Genomic DNA, 20787 nt, shown 5'->3' with positions numbered 1-20787 from the left:
TTCATACGATGGCAGAGGAAAAGTGGTCCAATTTATTTTACGTAGCGCATATAACAAAAATTGTTTTTGAACTGATTCGAGACGCTGCTCGTGAATATTTGAATAAGGATTCCATATGATGCTACAATACTCCAGTATCGAACGAACATAGGATATATAAAGTGATTTTATGGTGTATGGGTCTTGAAAGTGTTTGCTGAAACGTTTTACAAATCCTAGCATGCAATTTGCTTTATTGATGATATTGTTCTGATGTTCTACAAACGTGAGTTTTGAATCCAGTATTATTATTATTATGTTTTTATTTATGTAACGTAAGATTACAGTATCTTTTAAATTGTTACAATGTGGTTGTCTTCCTGATGTGAATTACTTAAACACTAATCGTTCCTTATTTGCTTCTAACTCTATCTGTGTCGTTTTACTCCATGTGTTCCTCTAGTAGCCCTCTCTTAAACTCTGATTTCCTCTGAAGAAGTTTTAAGTTAGTTGGAAGATTGTTCCAATTAACAATACCCCGAACGAAATATGATCTACCATAATATGATGAACTATGTGATGGAATTAAGATATTTCTAGTGCGTGAATTCCTAAGCGGAATGAGCAAGGATTTCAGATAGTGTGGCTTTCCAGAGTTGAGAATTCTATGCATTATCATGCATGATCGGTACTTATAGAAATTATCAAAAGAACATCCAATAAGATATTTATGTAAGTGGGAAACTCTAGAAAAACGAGATAAGTTGAAGACATATCGCACACATGAGTTCAAGGCAACTCGTAACTTGTGAACCGATCTCTCCGATGCGTTCGAGTAAATGAAATCGCAATAAATGAACAAAGGAAAAACGTAGGCCTTAAACAATCTTATTTTTGTAGCAACATCTAGATGGCTTGTTGTTAAATTAAGTCTTTTAATCGAGCCATAAATCTTGCAGCATTGAGCATTAACCTGACGATTCCATGAAAGGTCGCGGTCGAAAATAACACCAAGGTTTTCAGCGTAGTCGACAAAATTTATAGCAGTATCATTCATTAAAAGTTGAGGATAAGAATAGGAGGATTGTTGTCTTCCAAAAAACAAAGCTTTTGTTTTTGAAGGATTGATTGGTAAAAAGTTGGCGTTTGACCATTCGACAAGCTGAGTAAGATCATGATTTATTTTGTTAAAAAAGTCACTTATGTTTGAGGTGTGTTTTTCACAGAGATATATTTGAACATCATCTGCGAAAAGATGCACCGAACAGTACTGTAAAACAGCAGGAAGATCGTTAATGAAAAGCGAAAAGAACAAAGGTCCTAGAATGGATCCCTGAGGAACTCCTGATTCGATTGGAGCAAACTCAGAATAGCAGCCATCAAATAAAACAGTTTGTTGGCGACCCAGTAGATATGAACGCACCAAATTAACTGCTGAACTTGAAAAATTGTATTTAGATATTAACTTGTTTATGAATTTAGCATGTGATACACGATCGAAAGCTTTGGCAAAGTCTATCATAAGAAGTACAGCAATTCCTTTTCTATCTAAAGCATAGGCAATATCGTTATGAACCTTCATCAACGCAGTTTCAGTACTGTGAGAAGAACGAAAACCCGATTGAAATTCATATAAAATGTTATTTTGGTTCAAATATTCTGTTATTTGGCATTTGACAATTTTTTCAAAAATTTTTGAAACTGTACTTAAAATGCTTATTGGTATGACGCCGAGATCCCTTACAATTTTGCATTTTTGAACTGGTTGATTGCCTAATTTTGTTTCAATGATGGGGTAACTTTGCTTTCTGCTAAATGATATAGAGTTGCATTTTTTAACATTCAATTGAAGTAAACTTTTGTTGCACCATTCAAAGAAAACATTGATATCGTTTTGAAATGTTTCAACATCTTCAGTTGTTTTTATTTTCAGAAATAGTTTAATATCGTCGGCGTATATTAGGTATTCAATCCGTTTTAGAATAAAGGAAATGTCGTTAACGAACAGTATGAAAAGGAGAGGTCCTAAATGAGACCCCTGAGGCACACCAGAGGTCACAGCTACAGATTTGGATAATTCGTTTTGGAAACGAACGATTTGTGTTCGATCAGTTAAATATGATTGTAACCAGGAGAGAAGATTTGGATGAAAGCCAATTTTTTTTAATTTGAAGATTAAAAGGGGTATGTCAATGCGATCAAAGGCTTTGCTAAAGTCGGTATAAATAGCCTCAACATGAAAGCCTTTGCTCATAGAATCGATAACGTATGTAACGAATTCGAGAAGATTTGATGCTGTAGAGCGTCCTTTGAAGAAACCATGTTGTTTATTCGTTATAATATTTTTTACTTGTTGATAAATTTTTTCATTTATTATTGATTCAAAAAGTTTTGGGATGCAAGACAAAATAGCTATTCCTCTATAATTTCGTACATCTGATTTTTTTTCGGACTTGAAAATCGGAATTAAAAAAGATTTTTTCCAAAATTTGGGTACTTTTCCATAATTTAAGGACATATTAAAAAGAATCAGAAGAGGCTCTGTCAATTCGGCCGCCACGTTTTTAAGGAAACATGGGGGAAGTCCATCAGGCCCTGCTCCTTTGGAAGCATCAAGTTTTCTAAGTCCTTCGGAAACATTATTGTAATCAATTTCATTGACCTGAATGTCACACGCTAAATCTGGAATGACTGAAAAGTATTCCCTATCTCGGTCAGCCTCAGTGAAAGAAGTGTACACTTCTTGAAAAAATGTTGCAAATAAGTTAGAAATTTCCAGTGGATTATTTCCAATGCTTCCGTCAAGTGTCAATTGAGTAGGAAAGTTTGAATTTTTCATCTGCTTTTTAGTATAGCCAAAGAACGCTTTTGGGTTTTGTTTGATTTCTTTTTCAATTTTCTGATTGTATTTTTCAAAAGAACTTTTTATACATGAATTAAGCTGGTTGCATAAATTTATATAATTTTGATGATTTGTAACACTTCTATCACTTCTGTAGACTTTATGAGCTTTTTGCTTCCTATTTTGTAAGTTTTTCAAATCCTTGTTATACCAGACAGGGTGTTTAGTGCTGTAGGACCGTCTTTTAAATTTTGAAGGAACATAACTGTTTATTAGATTAATCATTATGTTATAAAAGGTTTCTACTGTTGTATCAACATTTCCTTCATTCTTCAATACACTTGACCACTCTATATTAATTAGTTCTAGTTTCAATAGTTCGAAGTTTGAATTCTGATAGTCTGGCATTTCCTCGTATTCCCAGTCGCGAGGTTTGGCACAGTTATGGATAAAGAGCGAGTATTCTATCGCTTTGTGAAATGCTTCGTTTTTCCATAGTGTATCAGCCGATTCGTTTACGCAAAAGTCTTCTGTACAGTTAGTAAAAAGTAGATCAAGATAATTATTGTTACTATTTTTAACATGATTTACTTGGTTTAAGCCTAAAATAGAAGCTTTGCCGAAGATTAATTGTAACGTTTCGTTTTCGCCTACGACTGGAAGTAGAATTGCTTCATTGTCATCATCCAAAATAAAGTCAGCGTTGCGTTGATTGAAATCGCCATAAATATGTAATTTTGCTTCCGGTTGTTCAGCTAATGTATTTTCAAGAATTTGGAAGAATAATTCAAAATAATGTGAAGTGGCATATTCAGGTGGAAAGTACACGGAAGCAAAAATGTGCGTTTCTTTTGCCAATAATGTTTTTACAAAGATAGAATCAAATTCAGTATATGTTTGCGTTGTAATTTCTTCTGAGGGAAAAATAGAATCCAAAGCTACAAGAACGCCGCCACCTGACTTTTTTTTGGACAATGCTAAATTTCTATCGCTGCGGAACACATTAAACCTCGAACCGAAAACTTCTTCACTGTTAACGCTAGCGTCCCAGCTAGTTTCAGTAAAGAGAACAATTTGAAAAGAGGAGCCTAAAAGTTTCAAGCTTATTTCCTTCATTTTTACCGCGCTTCTCATACGGTTCACATTTTGGCAATAAGCTAGAATTTCGATCGAAGATCTAGTACCTACATTGGCACGCGTCGTTGGGGCAGAAAATTATATTGCCCATACATTACCGGGTAATCAAACGCCGTGGGAGCTGTTGGAGCGCGATGGCAGCATGGGGCAGCAAACGGTGTGACGTACGGGTTGGAAAACGGATAGGCAAACGTCGCTTGTGGGGACACAGGTGGCACTGAAGGCGTCATGTTTCCGTTATGATTCGTTGGCAAATTTGGTGGGACGGTAGGTACAGTAATTCTCGGACGTCTTTTACGGCGCGGTGATACTTCAGGCGAAGAATTCGTTGGCAAGTCTACTACGGCGCGGTGACGGCACGGGGCTTGGTGTTCCTCGAACGTTGTCCTTTGGAGGGTTTAAAGTTTCACCCCTTATAAATTGGATACCTCGTTTGCTTCTGCGTTTACTGGGGCTGGCTGGCGGACGCGAAAAAAGGTTTTTGGCCGCCGCAAGAAGCTCACGATCAGGCGGTAGTGGATAATTCATGTTGTGGGTAGAACGGCTATTGATGTAGGGGTTCATATTATTGTTGTTAATATTGCGCGCCTTGCGTTGCCGTCTTTTTTTTGCTCTATCGGCTTTTAGTTGCTGCTTCTTGCGACGCAACTGTCGATTGTCGTACTCCGTCAAATCGGCTTTCCATACTTTTCTGGTACCCAGAAGGCGCCAACCTGCTCGTTCATTGAAAGTTGGCAGTCATGGCACACCGGGAGCATGAACCGCCTAATCGATTCTTCGCAATTCCGCTGCACTCCAATACAGGCAGCATGGTACCTTCGGTGGCATGGTCCAGTACACGTCCAAAGGTGGACGCTATCAACGATATTACATGTGGCGATATGGCACGGCATGTTTCTATAACACTTTTTTATAAACTTTTGAAAAAAAAAATTATACTGACGAAGGCACTTCGAGCACTAGACGGCTATGACGAAAAAATAAATAATTTTAACTTAAGGAACTGCGCGAAAACACGTCTGTATCACACGGCGGTTCGAATCGAAATTGAAAAATTTGAACCATTCAAAATGTTTACACTCTAAATTGATCTATGATAAAAATGAGTAAATAATTTTTTTTTTCAAAAATTAAAAACTTTAAACGCTTGCCAAAAAAAATCCCCACATTTCCCCATACTCTTTTCACTATCAAGATCTATTTTCAAGTCCTAAAAATACAATGAAAGAGATTTCAGGCACCTTAAAGCACAGTTTTTTGAGTTATAGTCAAATAAAGCTGAAAATATCATGCAAATGGGTAGTTTTTACCCATTAATGAGTAAAAATTCAACAAAGTTTATGTTGGTTTGTCAAAAAAAAAATGTTTCTCATGATTGATCAATCATTTCACACGTTTTTCTCTTGAGTTTTATGAAATGTCTTGATCATTTTATGATCAATTAGTCCAAAACCTGGTTTTCGAAAGATATAAAAAGTTGGGTCAAAAATAACATCAAGCCTCGTACTTTAAAAGCTATTTATGCAAAACTCTTTTTGGAATTTATTTTAAGTTAGTTAAAATAGTAATTTTCATAAAAAAAAATTTCAAAAATAACAAAATAGTCCAAAACACCTAATCATAGTTTTTGCCGCCTCATTGTATGGAGCTGCCCCATAGTGCAGTGTTCAATTGAGTGCCAGTGCTTAGTCCCTTTGGTGTATTACGGTCTTGTCCAACTCCTTCCCAATTCATGTACCTAGCTTTCCCCCGCGGTGAGAAGTTTTAGCCTCAAAAGGGCTCTGTGATTTCTCACAAGCTGCCGCATAAAAAAAAATCGATAAAAAAAAAGAGTGAAATATCAGGTTAGCTCAAGGTACCATAAAAATGTTGTGTTTCTGACCTGAAAACCATAATAATTAATTCTATACTACTTGAGTTGGTGCCAAACGGTTAACGACAATTACGTTGTCAAATAACTTAAAAGCTCGGACTAGTAGCGCTGATGTGGTCTAGTGGATAGGCTGGTGCGAATCTGGTAACCTAGGCGTACTGGGTTCGATTCCCGGTATTGGCAAAAAAAACTTTTGGGTTTGAATCCCATAAGTTGCCTACAGGTGAGATGCTTGGGGAGTAACCCACCCTTGTCCTTCCTCCAACTGGTATCAGGAGGGGTTGGTTTGATATCTTGAATTGCATTCTGTTCATATCCAGTCAGAATGGATATAATGAAGTGCATGATGGTCAAACCAACGTCTCATAATCGCTTTCTACTCTACGCTGCCTACTCTAAACTTTAAAATTTCCTTCTCCAAACTATCTCTAATTTTCATTTCCAGCGTCAGCTCCCCGAGCTATTTAAACGCCACAAAAAAAACTAACTTAAAAGCTCGGACTGCTTTCATCGGTGATCGATAAAGTTTGAGGCTTTTTTGGTAGATCGTTTGTAATATTTAGAGTTGGTAGTGTCTATCACTGAAAACTGTCAAGAAAATCATTATTTAAAACGCCTTATATTGATTTTCAAATATTTTTTCTTGATGAAGCCATTTTCTAAATATGATGTATACAAATCGTGGTGCCACAACACGCCACTTTCCTTTTTGTTTCTATAAGTTTCTCAATTAAAAAGTTTTTTATTGATGAAAAGTGTAAAGCGACGATCTTTTCGAATAACGTGATTTAGTGTTTTTGATGGCATGTTGGTTTGAATTGGTTCACTATAAATTTTTTGGAACTGGCAATTTTTGCCAACAAATAGGTAGTGAAAAAAGCCTGAGTAATATGGTTTCGTATGGGTGTGACGAATTTATCAATGTAACATTTCTTACGTAAGATTTTTGGAAACCCCCCCTACCCCCCTAGTAGGAGATCGTAAGCAAATGTGAAACCCCCCCACCCCCCTATGTGCTTACGTAATTAGTGAACGGCCCCTAAGAAAATCTCTTTTTAAGCTTCGCTAATAGCGTGAGCTTCGTTTTTTTTTTTTTTTTTTTGTTTCGATTATAGTCGTTTTACCATTTTTATGGCATTCGCGACTTTATCAACGTTGCAGTTGGCGGATCGTTATTGAAAAACCATCCGGTACAACTGTGTTCGATGTTTACTCTTGGGCTCGAACTCGCGGACATCGGCTCAGGAGACAACAGACTTGCCAACTGAGCTATATCACAAGCCCCTGAGCTTCGTTTTATTAGCTACTTCTATTAACGATGCTATTGGTGGAGTACCAAATATGGCCCGAACAACTCTTAATCCGAATCTGGATTCTGATTCCTCGATCTGAATCTCAACATATATTTCTTCCTTAGAAAAAATATCTTCCTACTTGAGTTTTCATTTCTTATCCCATATTCTCATTTTTCCTTTCAGGGACTTACACTTAAAGATGTTCTGGAATACGAGGACGTGATACAGGAATGCAAATCTCAAAACACAAAACTTCTTCTATTGTAAGTTCCTCTGCAAAACTCCTGTAAGAATCGCTCCGTTAACAATTCTTTTCCATTTGTCTTCCCAGTTTAAACCGCACAGAAATCTTTGACGAACTGATAGACCTTATCATTGAGGAGCCGCCAACCGACCTCGAGGACAACATCCGTTTCCTGCACTCGAACATGGCGTGCGAAATCCTCACCAGCGATGTGCCGTCCTTCAAAACTCACCTGGTCGAGAATCAGAACTTTATGAACAAACTGTATAGTTTTCTGCACCGAACTCCGCCTCTAAACCCGCTGCTAACGTCCTTTTTCTGCAAAACCTTCGGAATGCTCATATCAAAACGGAACGAACAAGATTACTTCTCCTATAAGTCAGTGTGCCTACAAGTATTAGAGTTTATCAAGTCTAAGAACGGGTTTCTGTCGACGATGCTGAAGCATTTCGGGAACCTGGTCATCACCGATCTGTTGCTGTCTTACATCACCGACATCGAAGATGCCGAACTCAAGACGGAACTGCTTGAGGTATGCTTGTTTTTTTGTCCGAAATTTTAGTCGTCAAATATTAATCTTTTTTTTTCTATTGTACAGTGGCTCAACGAGCAAAATTTGGTTGCCGAAATCATTAACCTGTTAAAGTTACCAGGCGAAACGCAGATACATTACAACGTCGCACAATTTTTAATCGAACTTATCAAAACAAGCCGATGCAAGCGGCAGAACGAGAGGCAAGACAAAGGTGATGTTTTGTTTGATTTGTTTTATTTTATTATTTACTATTGTAATGTGCCTGATTGAAGAATCAATCCATGTGTTTACGTATCGCGAAGATGCTCCTGTTTAGTTGCCTTTTGCTGCTTTAATTTTTGTTTTCTTTTTTCAAACGGCGATCAACAGCCTGTTATTTATACTTAGTTAGAATTATTAAACAGATGCATAAGTTCCAAATCTACATTTTCTTTTCTCCTCCTCGGCTTCAATGATGATCCTGTACCACTTAAAAACTGAAAAAAAAACAAACTAAAACGGATACCGCCAAAATTTTGATCCATTTAACCTAAACCAAATTGACAACCACGTCACAGGAAGCTACCGACTTCAGTCCACCATCAAACGTCTCGATTCGTTCAAGTCAGAGATTCTTCCTGCAGAATTGAAGAAGAACTCATTCTTCAACTTCAAACTGAGCGACACCATTCCGTCGATATTGGGCAAAATTTCATCCCGATTTCAAGGTAAACCATTGAATTTCAAGAACGAAGGAACTGATAAACAAACCCAAATCTCAGTAGCGCTCGTTTTTGTGCCGCTTTTCTTTTCAGTTTTTTTTAGTTTCTTTCTGAGCAAACGTGTCGATGCGATATTTACAAAAAACTTATAGAAACAGAAAATTGTCAGAAAATATGAATAATGGATTCAAAATATGCCTATGTTTAGCTTCATTTTATTAATTTCTTTTGAAGGAAAGTGTGAGGCATTCTGATAACGATTTGAGCCACCTGTCAAAGGGTCCAGAGGCATTTTCCAATGAGCTATCAGTATTTAGCAACTGTTCTGGCGTACCCCAAGGCAGTAGTTATGGTCTTCGATTATTATTATTATTTTTCAACGACGTTCTTATTTCTCTACCTTCTTCTTCCAGACTAGCATATGCATAACTCCTGAATAATTCTGATGATGAACAGATGAAGTTCGGATATATGACTTCGTGGTTGCTGAAACCTCGAAATCTTGTACTATTCATTCGCAAGATTAATTTCAAAACCTACATCCATATGTCAAATTAAAAAAAAACCTACATCGATAGTCTACTTATTACTGATCCAAGAAAATTTAACTCGTCTAATCCCATTCTCAGTAGATACGCATTCCTTTTGCTCCCTTAGAACATCCCTAACAGTTTACTGACTACCATTATCATTGTCGTCTTTGTGACTTTACTGATTATACGTTATCAGAGATGTGAGTTTCTTCCGAACGAAAATCATCCAACAAATTACGACTACAAAATAATCAACTTTTTTCGTGTTGATCGAATTGAATGTATCCAACCTGTGCAGATCAACCAGTAGCTTAATACCTACCTAAGGGTCCGGCGCCGATTGACCGACGCATAGGGCTGAGATAAAAGATCTCCACTGCTGGCGATCCGGAGCCAGCGTCTTCACTTGCTGCCAGTCAAGGTTCTCGTCAACTGTGCGGATTTCAGCGGCTAGACTTCGCCGACACGAGCTTTTGGGCCTGCCTCTTCGCAGCGTGTGCCCGATCCATCTCCACTTACGTTCCCGAATCTCGATTTCTAGCGCCTTTTGATGACACCGGCGATGAAGTTCAACGTTTGAGATCCAGTTGCCAGGCCACCAAGCGCGGATGATGTTCCGCAGGCAGCGATTCACAAAAACTTGCAGTTTTCGCGTCGTCACCGCATATGTCACGAAGTTTCACACCCGTACAGCAATACGGATTTGACGTTTGAGTTGAAGATTCGGATCTTAGTTCGTAGAGAGATCTGGCGTGAGCGCCAGATGTTTCGGAGACTCGCAAACGCAAATCGGGCTTTTCTGATCCGGGTTTTGATGTCCTTCTTGGTACCACCATCAGGCGTAATCTGGCTACCAAGATAATGGAAGCACTCCACTGTCGCAACCTTTTGTCCAGCTACCAGGAAATTGGAACGATTTTCTGTGTTGATTTCCATCGACTGGGTCTTTCCGACATTAATTTTGAGACCTGCTGCCTTGAAGCTTTCGGTGAGGTCGTCGAGTTTGCTCTGCGTGTCTTGTTGTGTTTGGGCGAGCAAAACAATATCGTCAGCCAGGTCAAGGTCGTTCAGTTGCTCAATTGCTGAAGGATTCCACGGCAATCCTCGGTTTGGTCTACAGTAGCTTAATGCGCTCACAAAATTCCCTGTAGAAAAAAATTACCGGTTAAGCCTGTTACCCACTTGTATCGTTCAAATTGCTTTTCAACATGGATAAAATTCCATCAAAAGCGATCAATGCATACTAGAGTGCCCCAAATGACCCGACTTTTGAAAAAGTTATGTGCTGCAGGCTAAAATTAATCCTAGGCTTAGTGCAAAATCTCATGCCAAATTTGGGCGAGATCGGATCACGGGAAGGGGTCGCTCAATGAGCCTGAAGTTTGTATGAGATTTTGAGACATTTTGTTCGGGAGAAAAACTATTTTTTCATCAATAACTTTGGTTTCTTTCGGCCATTTTCTTTTGGGTTTTCTTAAAGCCCAAATTATGACAAATATTTTATCCGAAGACTGGAAAACGATTGGAGTTAAAATAAAAAAGTTATTAGGCTTCAAAAAATGGGCTAACTTTTTTAAGGGTGGTATTCATCACGGTTAATGCTGCGTCGAAATGTTCGAACGTCCCGATAGCTCTGCTCTGGCCAAACAACCTTCCAGTATCTTTCGAGGCATCGGTTCGTTGAACCGAGGGTCCGACGATCCTCCTTCCTGTTCGACAACCTTTGAGTAGCTCCTGGTTCAACGATCTCTGACTGGCTCTTGTCAGACGATCTTACACCTAGCTCCGGACCTTTTTATGGATCACTGTCTTCGACGAGTGTCTTATATCTGGTTCATACGTAAAGACTTTCTCATGACTCCAATTTGACAACCTTTTAGTAGCTCTCAGTCCGACGATCTCCACTTGCTGTGGCCTGCCAGAGGCTACTAGTAACACGTCCTTCAGTGGCTTCAGTGGCCTGGCATCCTTCCAGTAGCTCTCTGGTCGGAGACCTCCAACGACTTTCGACAAGCCCGGTTCGAGTACCTCATAGCTTCTTCTCGTCGACCCTCAATAATACTGGTTCGATGTATGACGATCTTCGATGGACCGATTCGATGATCTCCCAGTAATTCTGATTCGACGACCTTTCATAGCACTCCCAGTCATTCGACCTGGTACCGACCAAATGACCTTCCATGGATTGCATCAATGACCTTTCCGTGACTCTGCTAAGATCCTCTATGATACTGGTCCGAAGACCTTCTAGTTGCTTCCAATCTGATGCCTCCATCTTTTTTAAGCAAAACGACCTTCCTTCCAGTGGTTGCGGCTCGAAGACATTCTGTGACGTCTAGTAGCTGACTTGATAACTTTCCAGAAGATTCCCGGTCCGAATACCTCAACATGGCACATAACAGACTTGAACTAAATACATGCTGAAAATTTGTTCAGTACCAAAAGCAATCGAACCTCGTCTATAATCCTTTTAATTTTGTATTGTTTTTTTCTTCGAGAAATTGTTACAATTATGAAAAACAACCGATTTCTAAAATTGGGGAAGTTTAGCCTGAAAATGATATCAGCGTTTGCGATAGAGCAATTAAATCAATGCATCTGGTTAACAATTTTAGTTTTATGTTTCGTGTTTGGACTTCTGCAGCAATATTAAGTTGTATATATTTTTTTAATTTAAATGCTCCTTCTTTTTAATTTAATGTATTTATTAAGTCAAACGTAATGATTTTTTCTAAATATTATTTATGTTGCAATGTGTTCTAGAAAGTAACAGTTGAGTAAAATACAAATTAATGTTTATTCCTGTACAATTCATAACGAATTTAATCCTTGCTGACATGAGGTTTAATCATCCGACCTTATCTTGCAGTGACATCCGATCCCATCCTGGATACACTGGAAAACGAAGCTACCACAGAGTTGTTGTTGACGATCATCCTACAGGGGAACAATGAGGAAAGCTCTATCGTTGCCGGCATCCGGATCCTATTGCGACTGCTGGAAAACACCATAATGTAAGTCTTGAGAGGCTCCTCTTTGTCTTTTTGATCGAGGTTCTTTTTTCACTCACCATCTACTTTATGTCGATTCAACAGCCAGGAACCGGTTTCCGATACTGCTCTCCAGATGGTGCTGGACGCCGAAAAGGATCACCATGACAACGTTGTGCTACGCTTGGTCAATGCCATACGCCCGAGAATACCTGAGTTTGTTCACATTTTACAGAATCCGCCTCAGGTGAGTGGAAAACACACTTTAAAAATAGGGACCTGTGTAGACACAATACTCTCATGTTTTACCAGTGGTTGAATTTATCATGAATATTTTCCCCACAAGCATTTATCTAACACGATTTTTATTGAGCCTTCGCTCTGTGCTGCCGGAGAAGACACATACACATTAGCCTGAGTCGATTTGGGATCATTTTTGAATTTTTCAAACCCTGGGGTCTAAAAAGCTACGTTTTGGTTCAAAACTCATCCATGATTTTTGCAGAATTTTTAAGTAACGTTTACATGAGTAAATTGGAACATTTAGGTTTGATGGGAAAATTGAATATTTTGTACTGAAAAATAAACATTATTTTTGTTTCTTCGGTGGAACCGAGCCAGCTGACAGTTGTGCCAATTTATAAATTCCTAAAGAAAATTTTCCGCTGAACAACTTTGTCGAAGACCATAACTTCGTATCTTATTAGGCAAAAAAGTTATAAGCTGTTTAACAACAATAGCAACCATCAGCTACGTGTTTAGTTACTGACAAGCAGTTATCGCAGTAATCATTGACCTTAGTCTTAGTTAAAATTTTCACTTCTACTCTTTCCATTACTGAATAAATACATTTTTGTAAATGCTCTGCCTAATTCTTTAAGACAATCGTCCTCAATTTGTTGCTGACTCCACTCTGACTGCCGTCCAGAATCGTAGGCTCGCCAATTGGCTGATGCACTACGTTCTCTCTTTAGAAGGAGATGTATTTACAGAATAGTGAGGATGTCATGTCATGGCCATGAAGTAAAATGCCTGAAATGTTTGACCATTGATAAAAACAACCAGACGTAACGAAATAGCTCTTAGTCTACATAAGTCTTGATTTTTGAAAAAAAAAAGCCAATAGGTAACGCTGTTGTTTGTTTGCATCTTTTTCAGAAACCCGACATCATTACTACAGTCGGCGTACTGTCACCACCTCTAGGAAACGTAAGACTTCAAATTTGTAATTTATTTACAGTATTAATAGAAACCGAAAATAGTGATGTTATCAGGACGTAAGTGCATAGCGAATTTACATCATAAACTCAAGAATGTTGAGCTAATGTAACTTCCTTCTTTTACAGAATATGCGGCACCCAATTTTATATAACACTGATTCGCCTATTTAAGATCTATCGTTGGAATAACTTTTTACACCACCAGGCTAAGCTGTGCATTAATTACGCCCTTCAGTCGTTTGACCAGAAAGAAGGTGAAACCACGTTGCTTATATCCGATCTTCAGCGACACGTGAGTATTGAAAAAAGTATTTTTTTCGGTATTTCAACTGAACCACATTTTTTATTTCCAGATTATCAGCGATTGTGAACTACCAGCAAAGTTGTGTAGAATGTGGAAGGCCAATCAGCGTTTGCATTTAGATCATTTTAACTCTATAACTGGAAAGGTACGTCCCTCGTTGAACGTTGAAAAGATAAAAGGCGATGGAGACGAATCCTCTGAAGAAGACGAAGAACCCTCAGAACCCATGAGGCTCGGCTACATGGGCCATGTTATCGAAATAGCCGATGTCCTTTTCACCAACATAAAAGTTTCGAAGGATCTGTATGCCTTAGTCGGCGAGAACGTTCTCGAGTCTTGTGATATGCTAAATTTTAAGTTGGATGTTGAATGGAGAATCGAAAGGCAACAGCGGAATTTGGTAAGTCAATTTTGGAATAAAAAAAAACACCGAAATGTACGAATAAACCAAATCGAATTTCTGATTTTTCCAGGCAAATCGCCCATATCCAAAGAAAGACATGGATATGTCTCCTGTGAACGAGAGTCTGACAGTGAACTATGCTTTCAGGATAGACCCCTCAGAAATGGACCTTTTGAAAATGGAAAGAGAAAGGGAAATGATAATGAAAAATTTGGAAAATTTCCAACTAGATCTATATAACCCGGACGATGATACCACCGAAAGTCGTGTGCTCGATGATATGTCGGATACATGGGCCAACTTTGGATCTGACGGTTTTGCCGATTTTGATGCACACTTTGCCGACTTTCAGTCAGCAGCTGCGGCGGCGGCCGAAGCAACAGGAGCCGGTGGGACTCTCTATGATACTAATGAAAATCTTGCTTTCTGTGGTGGCAACACTTCAGATAATACGGATCTGGATTTCTTCGCAAGCTTCGCCGCTTCTACTGGGACGAGCGCTTTGTCTAGTGACCATTTTGCGGATACACAAATTTCCTCTTCTGTTTTCGATCCAGCCGCGCTCAGTCTTTCCAAGTAAGGCTGTGTTTTGAAATTGATTGTTGGTTATTGAACGTTTTTTCCTTGTAGCATTTTATCGAGCGATAACACTTTGGCGATCGGATCGCTCACGAATATCGGTATGGACGAAGTGTCTCCCAACACTGGACGTGACGATATCAGGAATAGCAACGTGGCAACTGAAGATTATACGTTACTCGGTGTCGGAGTTGATAATGCTAATTGTACTATTGAAGGCAACTACAACAGCAGCAGTAATAGTAGTAGCAGTAGCAGTAATTGTGATACATCGATACCACTCAATGATTCCGACAACAGTATCGGGGCAGATCATGTGCCATTGTTTGATTCCGGTGCGCCGCATCCGTTGGAGATTGTCTTGGAAAGACAAGAACCGCTTGATGCGCCGCTCAATGGACCCGTTCGAGGTGACTCAGCATTATCAGCAGTTTACTTATCGGAAGAACCGCTCGTACCAGCCGCTGAAGTTTGCAAGAGGTACGTTGAAAATTTTCTAAATGGGTAATATACTTAGGCCCTTGGAGCCATACTAAAAGCTGAAAACATCTGAAAAGCTTAAGATTGATCTAAAAAGCTTTAATCTGATTAAAAAAAAGCTTAAAACTGAGAGATGTTCGTCATATCCGTCGTGTCGAGATGCATAGTCGTGATAAAAGCTTATTTCGCGAAAACATGCTTTCAAGTTGTTGTGTTTGTCCATTTTCACATAATTTTGGAGAATTTGTATGTTTCTTTCGAACACTAAGGTTTTCCAGCCAAAATTGGTCGTTTCGGATAAATTTTAATGCCCTTATACAAGAGGCAGAGGAGTGATTTCCAATCCCTGCCATCATATCTAAAGAGGTCCATTGCCAAGTTAATTTTGCCCTACTCTTATCTTTTCACAGTACACCAATCGCTGAGAAAGACACCAGTAATTCGCCATCTTCACTTGGAAATGAGAACGTACATCAACCTATCGAAGGGTTGAATGCTTCAGCTACAACGGAAGAGATTCCATCACAAACGGCCACAAATATGCCATCACGTTTAGAAATAGCATCGACAGAATCTGTAGCTGTATTAGAAGCAGTTGAAACCACAGATGATAACACAAAGACTTCAGCAGACCCTGTGATATCAGCAGCAGGAGATAACGAGCCATCCACGAAAGAAGCTGAAGACGAGAGTATCGTCAGCAGTACCAGTCCGGATAGCAAAATCAATAGCGAAATTTCATCGTCAATTGAAACATCGAAACAAATACTGGCTCAAACCGAGCTGGTTTCTCCTTCAGATTTAGTAGTCGCACCCAACGCTGTTTCCGCTGTGGAAATTTCGACCCAACCCAACCCGACACCATAAGAACCACCAACTGTGCCATTAGAGAATGGATCAGTTTAATGAAAAAAATAGCAGTTAAAGGTGAGGATCGATAGCGATCGATCGGTGTGATTGAAACCTGTGAGTGGGAGTTAGTCGAAATTAAAACTTTATACTAAAAATGTGAAATAAGTAGAAGCAAAAAAAAGTATGTCAATGCCACAAGACAAAGTTTATTTCGACTTTACCTAGGTTATAGCTGTACTTCAACGTATAACTAATAGCCAGAGATTGGAGAACTTTTTATTCGTTTTTGTTTTTTCTTTTTGTTTTCATGTCGATAAAAATCAAACCCAAGTAGCTTGAAAATTAAGCTTCTAAAGCGCAAATCCTAGTTAATAGTTAAATATTTCAAAAGTCGATAAAACTACAGTGGCTGGTGGTCAGTGACCAAGATAGAGTTGGCAATACCGAGCTTTAAACTGTCATACTGTAAATAAAATAAAGTGAAAAAAATAGAAGACAAAGTAATGATAGTTCATCTATTGGTTGCTAATTTTTCCGTTGCTTCATTAAATAGCGTGTGCTGGAGCAATTCTTTTCAAAACAAATTTACACTAATAAAAATCCTTATTTTAATTTTTAAGAATTCAATTTCATCCAAAACTGTTAGTACTTATCAGAATTTTTTGATATTCAGAATTTGAAGCTTGGTTTCTGTCGAGACTCACTCTGTTCTACCAAGCCTTTCACCTTTTTTCTTCTTAATTTCCTTAATTTTTGGCATAAAAGATACCTTGATGTGGAAACGTGCCTCGACAGCTGCTTGTACCCGATCATCTGAGGATGATAGAAAAAGAAAAGTATTGCTCCTGCAAACGAAATTTATAAAAATAATACAGTTTAGAGATGGTAGGTTTGATCTTCACCATTAACAAAAAAAAAAAAAAAAAAAGACGGGATACAGTAGTTCTGTTTATTTTCGATAATACAGCTTTCGACTCAGGACAGAGTTGTTGTGATGGAATCCGGGGTATTTAGCCTGGAGGTGCTGCTATTGAAGTAAGCGGCTTTGGAAGCAATCGGTTTTCTTCTACCTTATAACAACCAAATGCAAAACAACTAAAAGCAAGTTTCTTTCAGTTGAAAAAAAAAAACGTTTTTTTCACGATTATAGATAATATTAGCTAGCCAACGGTTTCAAACCAAAGTTTATCCTGTGTTATCCCAATTGTGGTCCACCGCCAGAGTTTGCCTTATAGGAAAAATATGGAGAATAATTAAACGAGAAGAAAAAAGAAAATGGAAAATGAACGGAAAATCACAGATGCCAAGATTGCTTCCAAAACTGTTTCGGTTTACCGTCAGAGTTCTGCGCCACTAGAACTGTGGCTATGGAATAACATAGCCTTAGAGCGCGAAATACGAATACAAACCATTGATCCTCGTTCGCGACACAAAAGAGAAGAATCAGTAAAAAAATAGCAATTTAGTTACTATTTTGTAAAATCTTAAAGCTAATTTCATTTTATAAGTACAATGCAAAATCATAAAAATGCTAATAAACGCAAACAAAAAAAAATCGATGTAGTTTTATGCATAAATAAGCCAAAAAATTGAACAAAATGTTTAAAGTGAGAAAAACAGGTAGAGAAGTGAAAAAAGAACGAAAGAGTTTTTTTTTCAAGGGTGTTACTATTTAAACGAAAACAATTGCGTTAACCTAAAACCGTGAATGAATCGAAAATAATGAAATGAAAGCAATCATCAAAAACTCACTCACACATACACACATACTTAGTACTTTGTGTCGTTACCGTTTCAATTGTGACCTCAGAGGAAAAAACGAAAAATTTTCGTGCAACAACCAGACACGAATCAGATGAGGGATCATTGCTCGTCGAATTTTTTAGGAATTCAGTCACAAAGGACCAAAATTATCGGCTCAGCTTAGAAAGAAGCTGTCCAAATTCCCTGTTCATTGCATCAAAATTCCTCTTTTTTTCTTATTTCAGTCGTTGATTTTCATTCCATAGACTGAAAAGCCGTTACTATTCTCTGATAAAAATTTAATTACAGTTTCAATGCTGGGACAATTCATAAGTTTTGGTCTTTAGTTTTTTAAGAAATGATCGATTACCAGCAGGTGAGCAGAGCTTTGAAGTAAAGTAAACTAGCTGATTGTTTCTGGAACATCTATTTTTTAATGTTTACCGTACACATGTGATAAGGACCGCGATAATGTGATGTTGTAATACGAAAAACTTCTGCTGTATCTTTCAAACAAAAAGGATCATCTAATCAAATTTTATCGATACACAGTTGCTTGTTGAGTATTAATTTTTCTTCTGAATTTTAAGTTGATGCTACAATTTTAAAACGTTTTTACTATTCCTCAATTTATGTATTTTTGCTCGATCTGCTATTTGATGATTCTCAAAATATATCGGTGTTGTAAGACTGCTGAAAAATTTCAACTGAAGAAGCACGTAACCTGGTAACATTTCTTGGATGTTATTAAACGAATATTCCCCGCATAAACTAAAAATATGTAAGGATGAAATTATGTGATCTATTTTCTGTATGAAATTGGTAGAAACGTGTGCGATGCAATCGGTGCACTGAATTTGTGTTAATTGTGTTTAATAAAGGTCTCACAACTTTTCTGTTATTATTTCTCCATGTGGTCACGAACAATTATTTGATACCATTGTATTTAAACATTACACCAGTTCAAATTGTCTAAGTTGTATGATATAGGATATCTAGTTTGTAAATAATTTTTTTCGAGTTGTTTTCATGCTCATAATTCTAGTTTCACATTTTGTGTTGATTTGCCTCAAACAATCTGGTAGATGTTGATACCAAATTTGGGTTTTATTGCTTCGCTTTTCGTATCATAAATAATCAAGTGTTATGTTTAGTTAACCATTATATAATGTACTCACATTATTCGCTCAACTTTTTTTTTCGAGTTTCCTGGAAAAAAGTGTGATCAACAACTGTAGAGAATTGAAAATCTAAACTTTGATTAAACACATATCTTGCTCGCTGTGTATAGAAAAAAAAAACCTCAAGAATACCATACCGAAAAATTAGGGGCTCAAGATTATTTTATTACACTTTTTTCACACTCATAACGTTACACAAACAGGCAAGAAAAACTCAGTTTGCTCCTTTCAAACTATTATTGGTTTCTCTACCGTGATAGCTTTAGAGACTTGTGAGAAAACACAAATCTGAACGAATGCATAAAGGAGATACACTCGTTTGGAAAATACACCCGAATGCATTAAAAAATACATACCGAATATTTAAATAATCTACAGACTTACATATGCATACAAACACACAAAAGTACACTCACTGCAACTGTAATAAAATTAACGATAAAAAAGAAAATGAAAAACAATGGTGCAATGTTCTGGTATATGATGAATCAAATGTAAGCTAGTGCCACTTTCTAAAGTATCGGATAGTGAACAGAAACAACAAAAAAATTCAAAATAAAGGAATGTAAACGTCCATAAAATCATCGATTGATGTGTTTTGATTGCTGAAATTATCCGATTCGCCCCAAAAAGAAATTGTTCTTCTGCTAATCTGAATCTGTATCGAAAATCTAATTTTAAAAACTGAATCTGAAATCAGAATGTTAAATCTGATTTGAAAATCAGATAATTTTCTCCTAACTTTTCTATCCATCTTTATCAATTTTCAATTCTGATAAGGACTGTACCGAAAACTCCTTAGTAACATCTTTCTGAGAATAGAAATTATAAAAATTTATAATTTTAATTTTTGCTATTCGGTTATTTATTGAAGATAAGTATGATTAGAAACATTATCATGGTTACACATAAGTCTAAAAATTATATTCCAAAGAATGATCGCACTTTTGATGAAATGCCTTCCATCAGGTTCTGCACAGTAGCTTTTGTGCATTTCCTGGATTTTGCCTTTCAATATTTCTCGAATTCTTCCATGCTTTGAGAAACTGTCCCCTCCTTCCTAAAGTTCCTCTTCAAAATACTTGACCGCAGACCACAGGTATAAATAGCTTACCATACTAGGACCTTCTGCTCCATTTTTTTCCGTCGCAATCCTGCAGTTGCAGAAGAATTGTGGCCCGGGAAGCGCTCCTGAATCCTGTTTGACGTAGGTATCGTCGTCCATTAAGATGCACCAGTTGCTGTTGTCCAGAATACGTTCGTGAAGTATCCATGCTTTTGCTCGAGATTGATGCTCTACTGATTTCTTAGGTACCTTCCGCTTCTTGTACGTTTTCAAGGAGTTTCTGGCCTTGATTTTCTGAATCATCCCAAAGCTGGTTTTGAACTTTTTAGCCACATCACGCGTTGATACCGATCGGTTACGTTTGATATGAGTAAAGTAGTCACTCAAGTAGGCACCCAACTGGGGCTGACTGGAACCAGGTTTTCTTCCGGATCTAGGCAGCTCCTTCATATTCATATTTTTTTGTAACATCTTTATTTGAAACGGCTCATACCTTTAGGCTTTAAGGAGCCAAACTCCTTTTGTTTGTTTACAATTGCTTAAGGTACACCGGGGTAAGTGTGGATTCGGGGTAAGTGTGGACGATGGCTATTAAAACAATCCTGAGCACTATTTTCTCAAACTTTTAATGCAGAATATTCAATTTACTTGTAATCTATCCAATAACTGTGAAAAAGATACGATTCAGACAAAAACGGATGTTTACAGCGACTTTTTGGGAATTTTCTATTTTCAACTACGATGTCGAGTTGATGTGCATCTTTTTCTATTACAAATTTCTCGTAAACTAGCTGGCTCATGGCGAAAAATTCTACATTGAAACAATCCTT

General features: G+C 37.7%; 1 protein-coding gene across 2 annotated transcripts in view; it reads left to right on the top strand.

The window, feature by feature from the left end:
• Positions 1 to 19477, top strand: part of LOC129751751 (uncharacterized) — a 38899-nt gene extending 19422 nt beyond the window's left edge. Inside the window, exons 3-14 of one of the 2 annotated variants that reach the window (XM_055747441.1) lie at positions 7310 to 7389; positions 7458 to 7902; positions 7969 to 8116; positions 8463 to 8612; positions 12009 to 12153; positions 12235 to 12376; positions 13288 to 13406; positions 13476 to 13641; positions 13703 to 14053; positions 14127 to 14632; positions 14687 to 15115; positions 15526 to 19477. In XM_055747441.1, coding sequence (XP_055603416.1) covers positions 7310 to 7389; positions 7458 to 7902; positions 7969 to 8116; positions 8463 to 8612; positions 12009 to 12153; positions 12235 to 12376; positions 13288 to 13406; positions 13476 to 13641; positions 13703 to 14053; positions 14127 to 14632; positions 14687 to 15115; positions 15526 to 15982 — 3138 coding nt within the window. In that variant the 3' untranslated portion in view covers positions 15983 to 19477. The remainder of the gene's footprint in view (positions 1 to 7309; positions 7390 to 7457; positions 7903 to 7968; positions 8117 to 8462; positions 8613 to 12008; positions 12154 to 12234; positions 12377 to 13287; positions 13407 to 13475; positions 13642 to 13702; positions 14054 to 14126; positions 14633 to 14686; positions 15116 to 15525) is intronic. The other variant, XM_055747442.1, reaches the window with a different exon arrangement.
• Positions 19478 to 20787: the final 1310 nt, after the last annotated feature.

Source organism: Uranotaenia lowii, chromosome 3 (genome assembly GCF_029784155.1).
Source record: "Uranotaenia lowii strain MFRU-FL chromosome 3, ASM2978415v1, whole genome shotgun sequence".
Lineage (NCBI taxonomy): Eukaryota > Metazoa > Arthropoda > Insecta > Diptera > Culicidae > Uranotaenia > Uranotaenia lowii.
The sequence above is the reverse complement of the archived record's forward strand: the minus strand, read 5'-3'. Positions and strand labels throughout refer to the sequence as shown.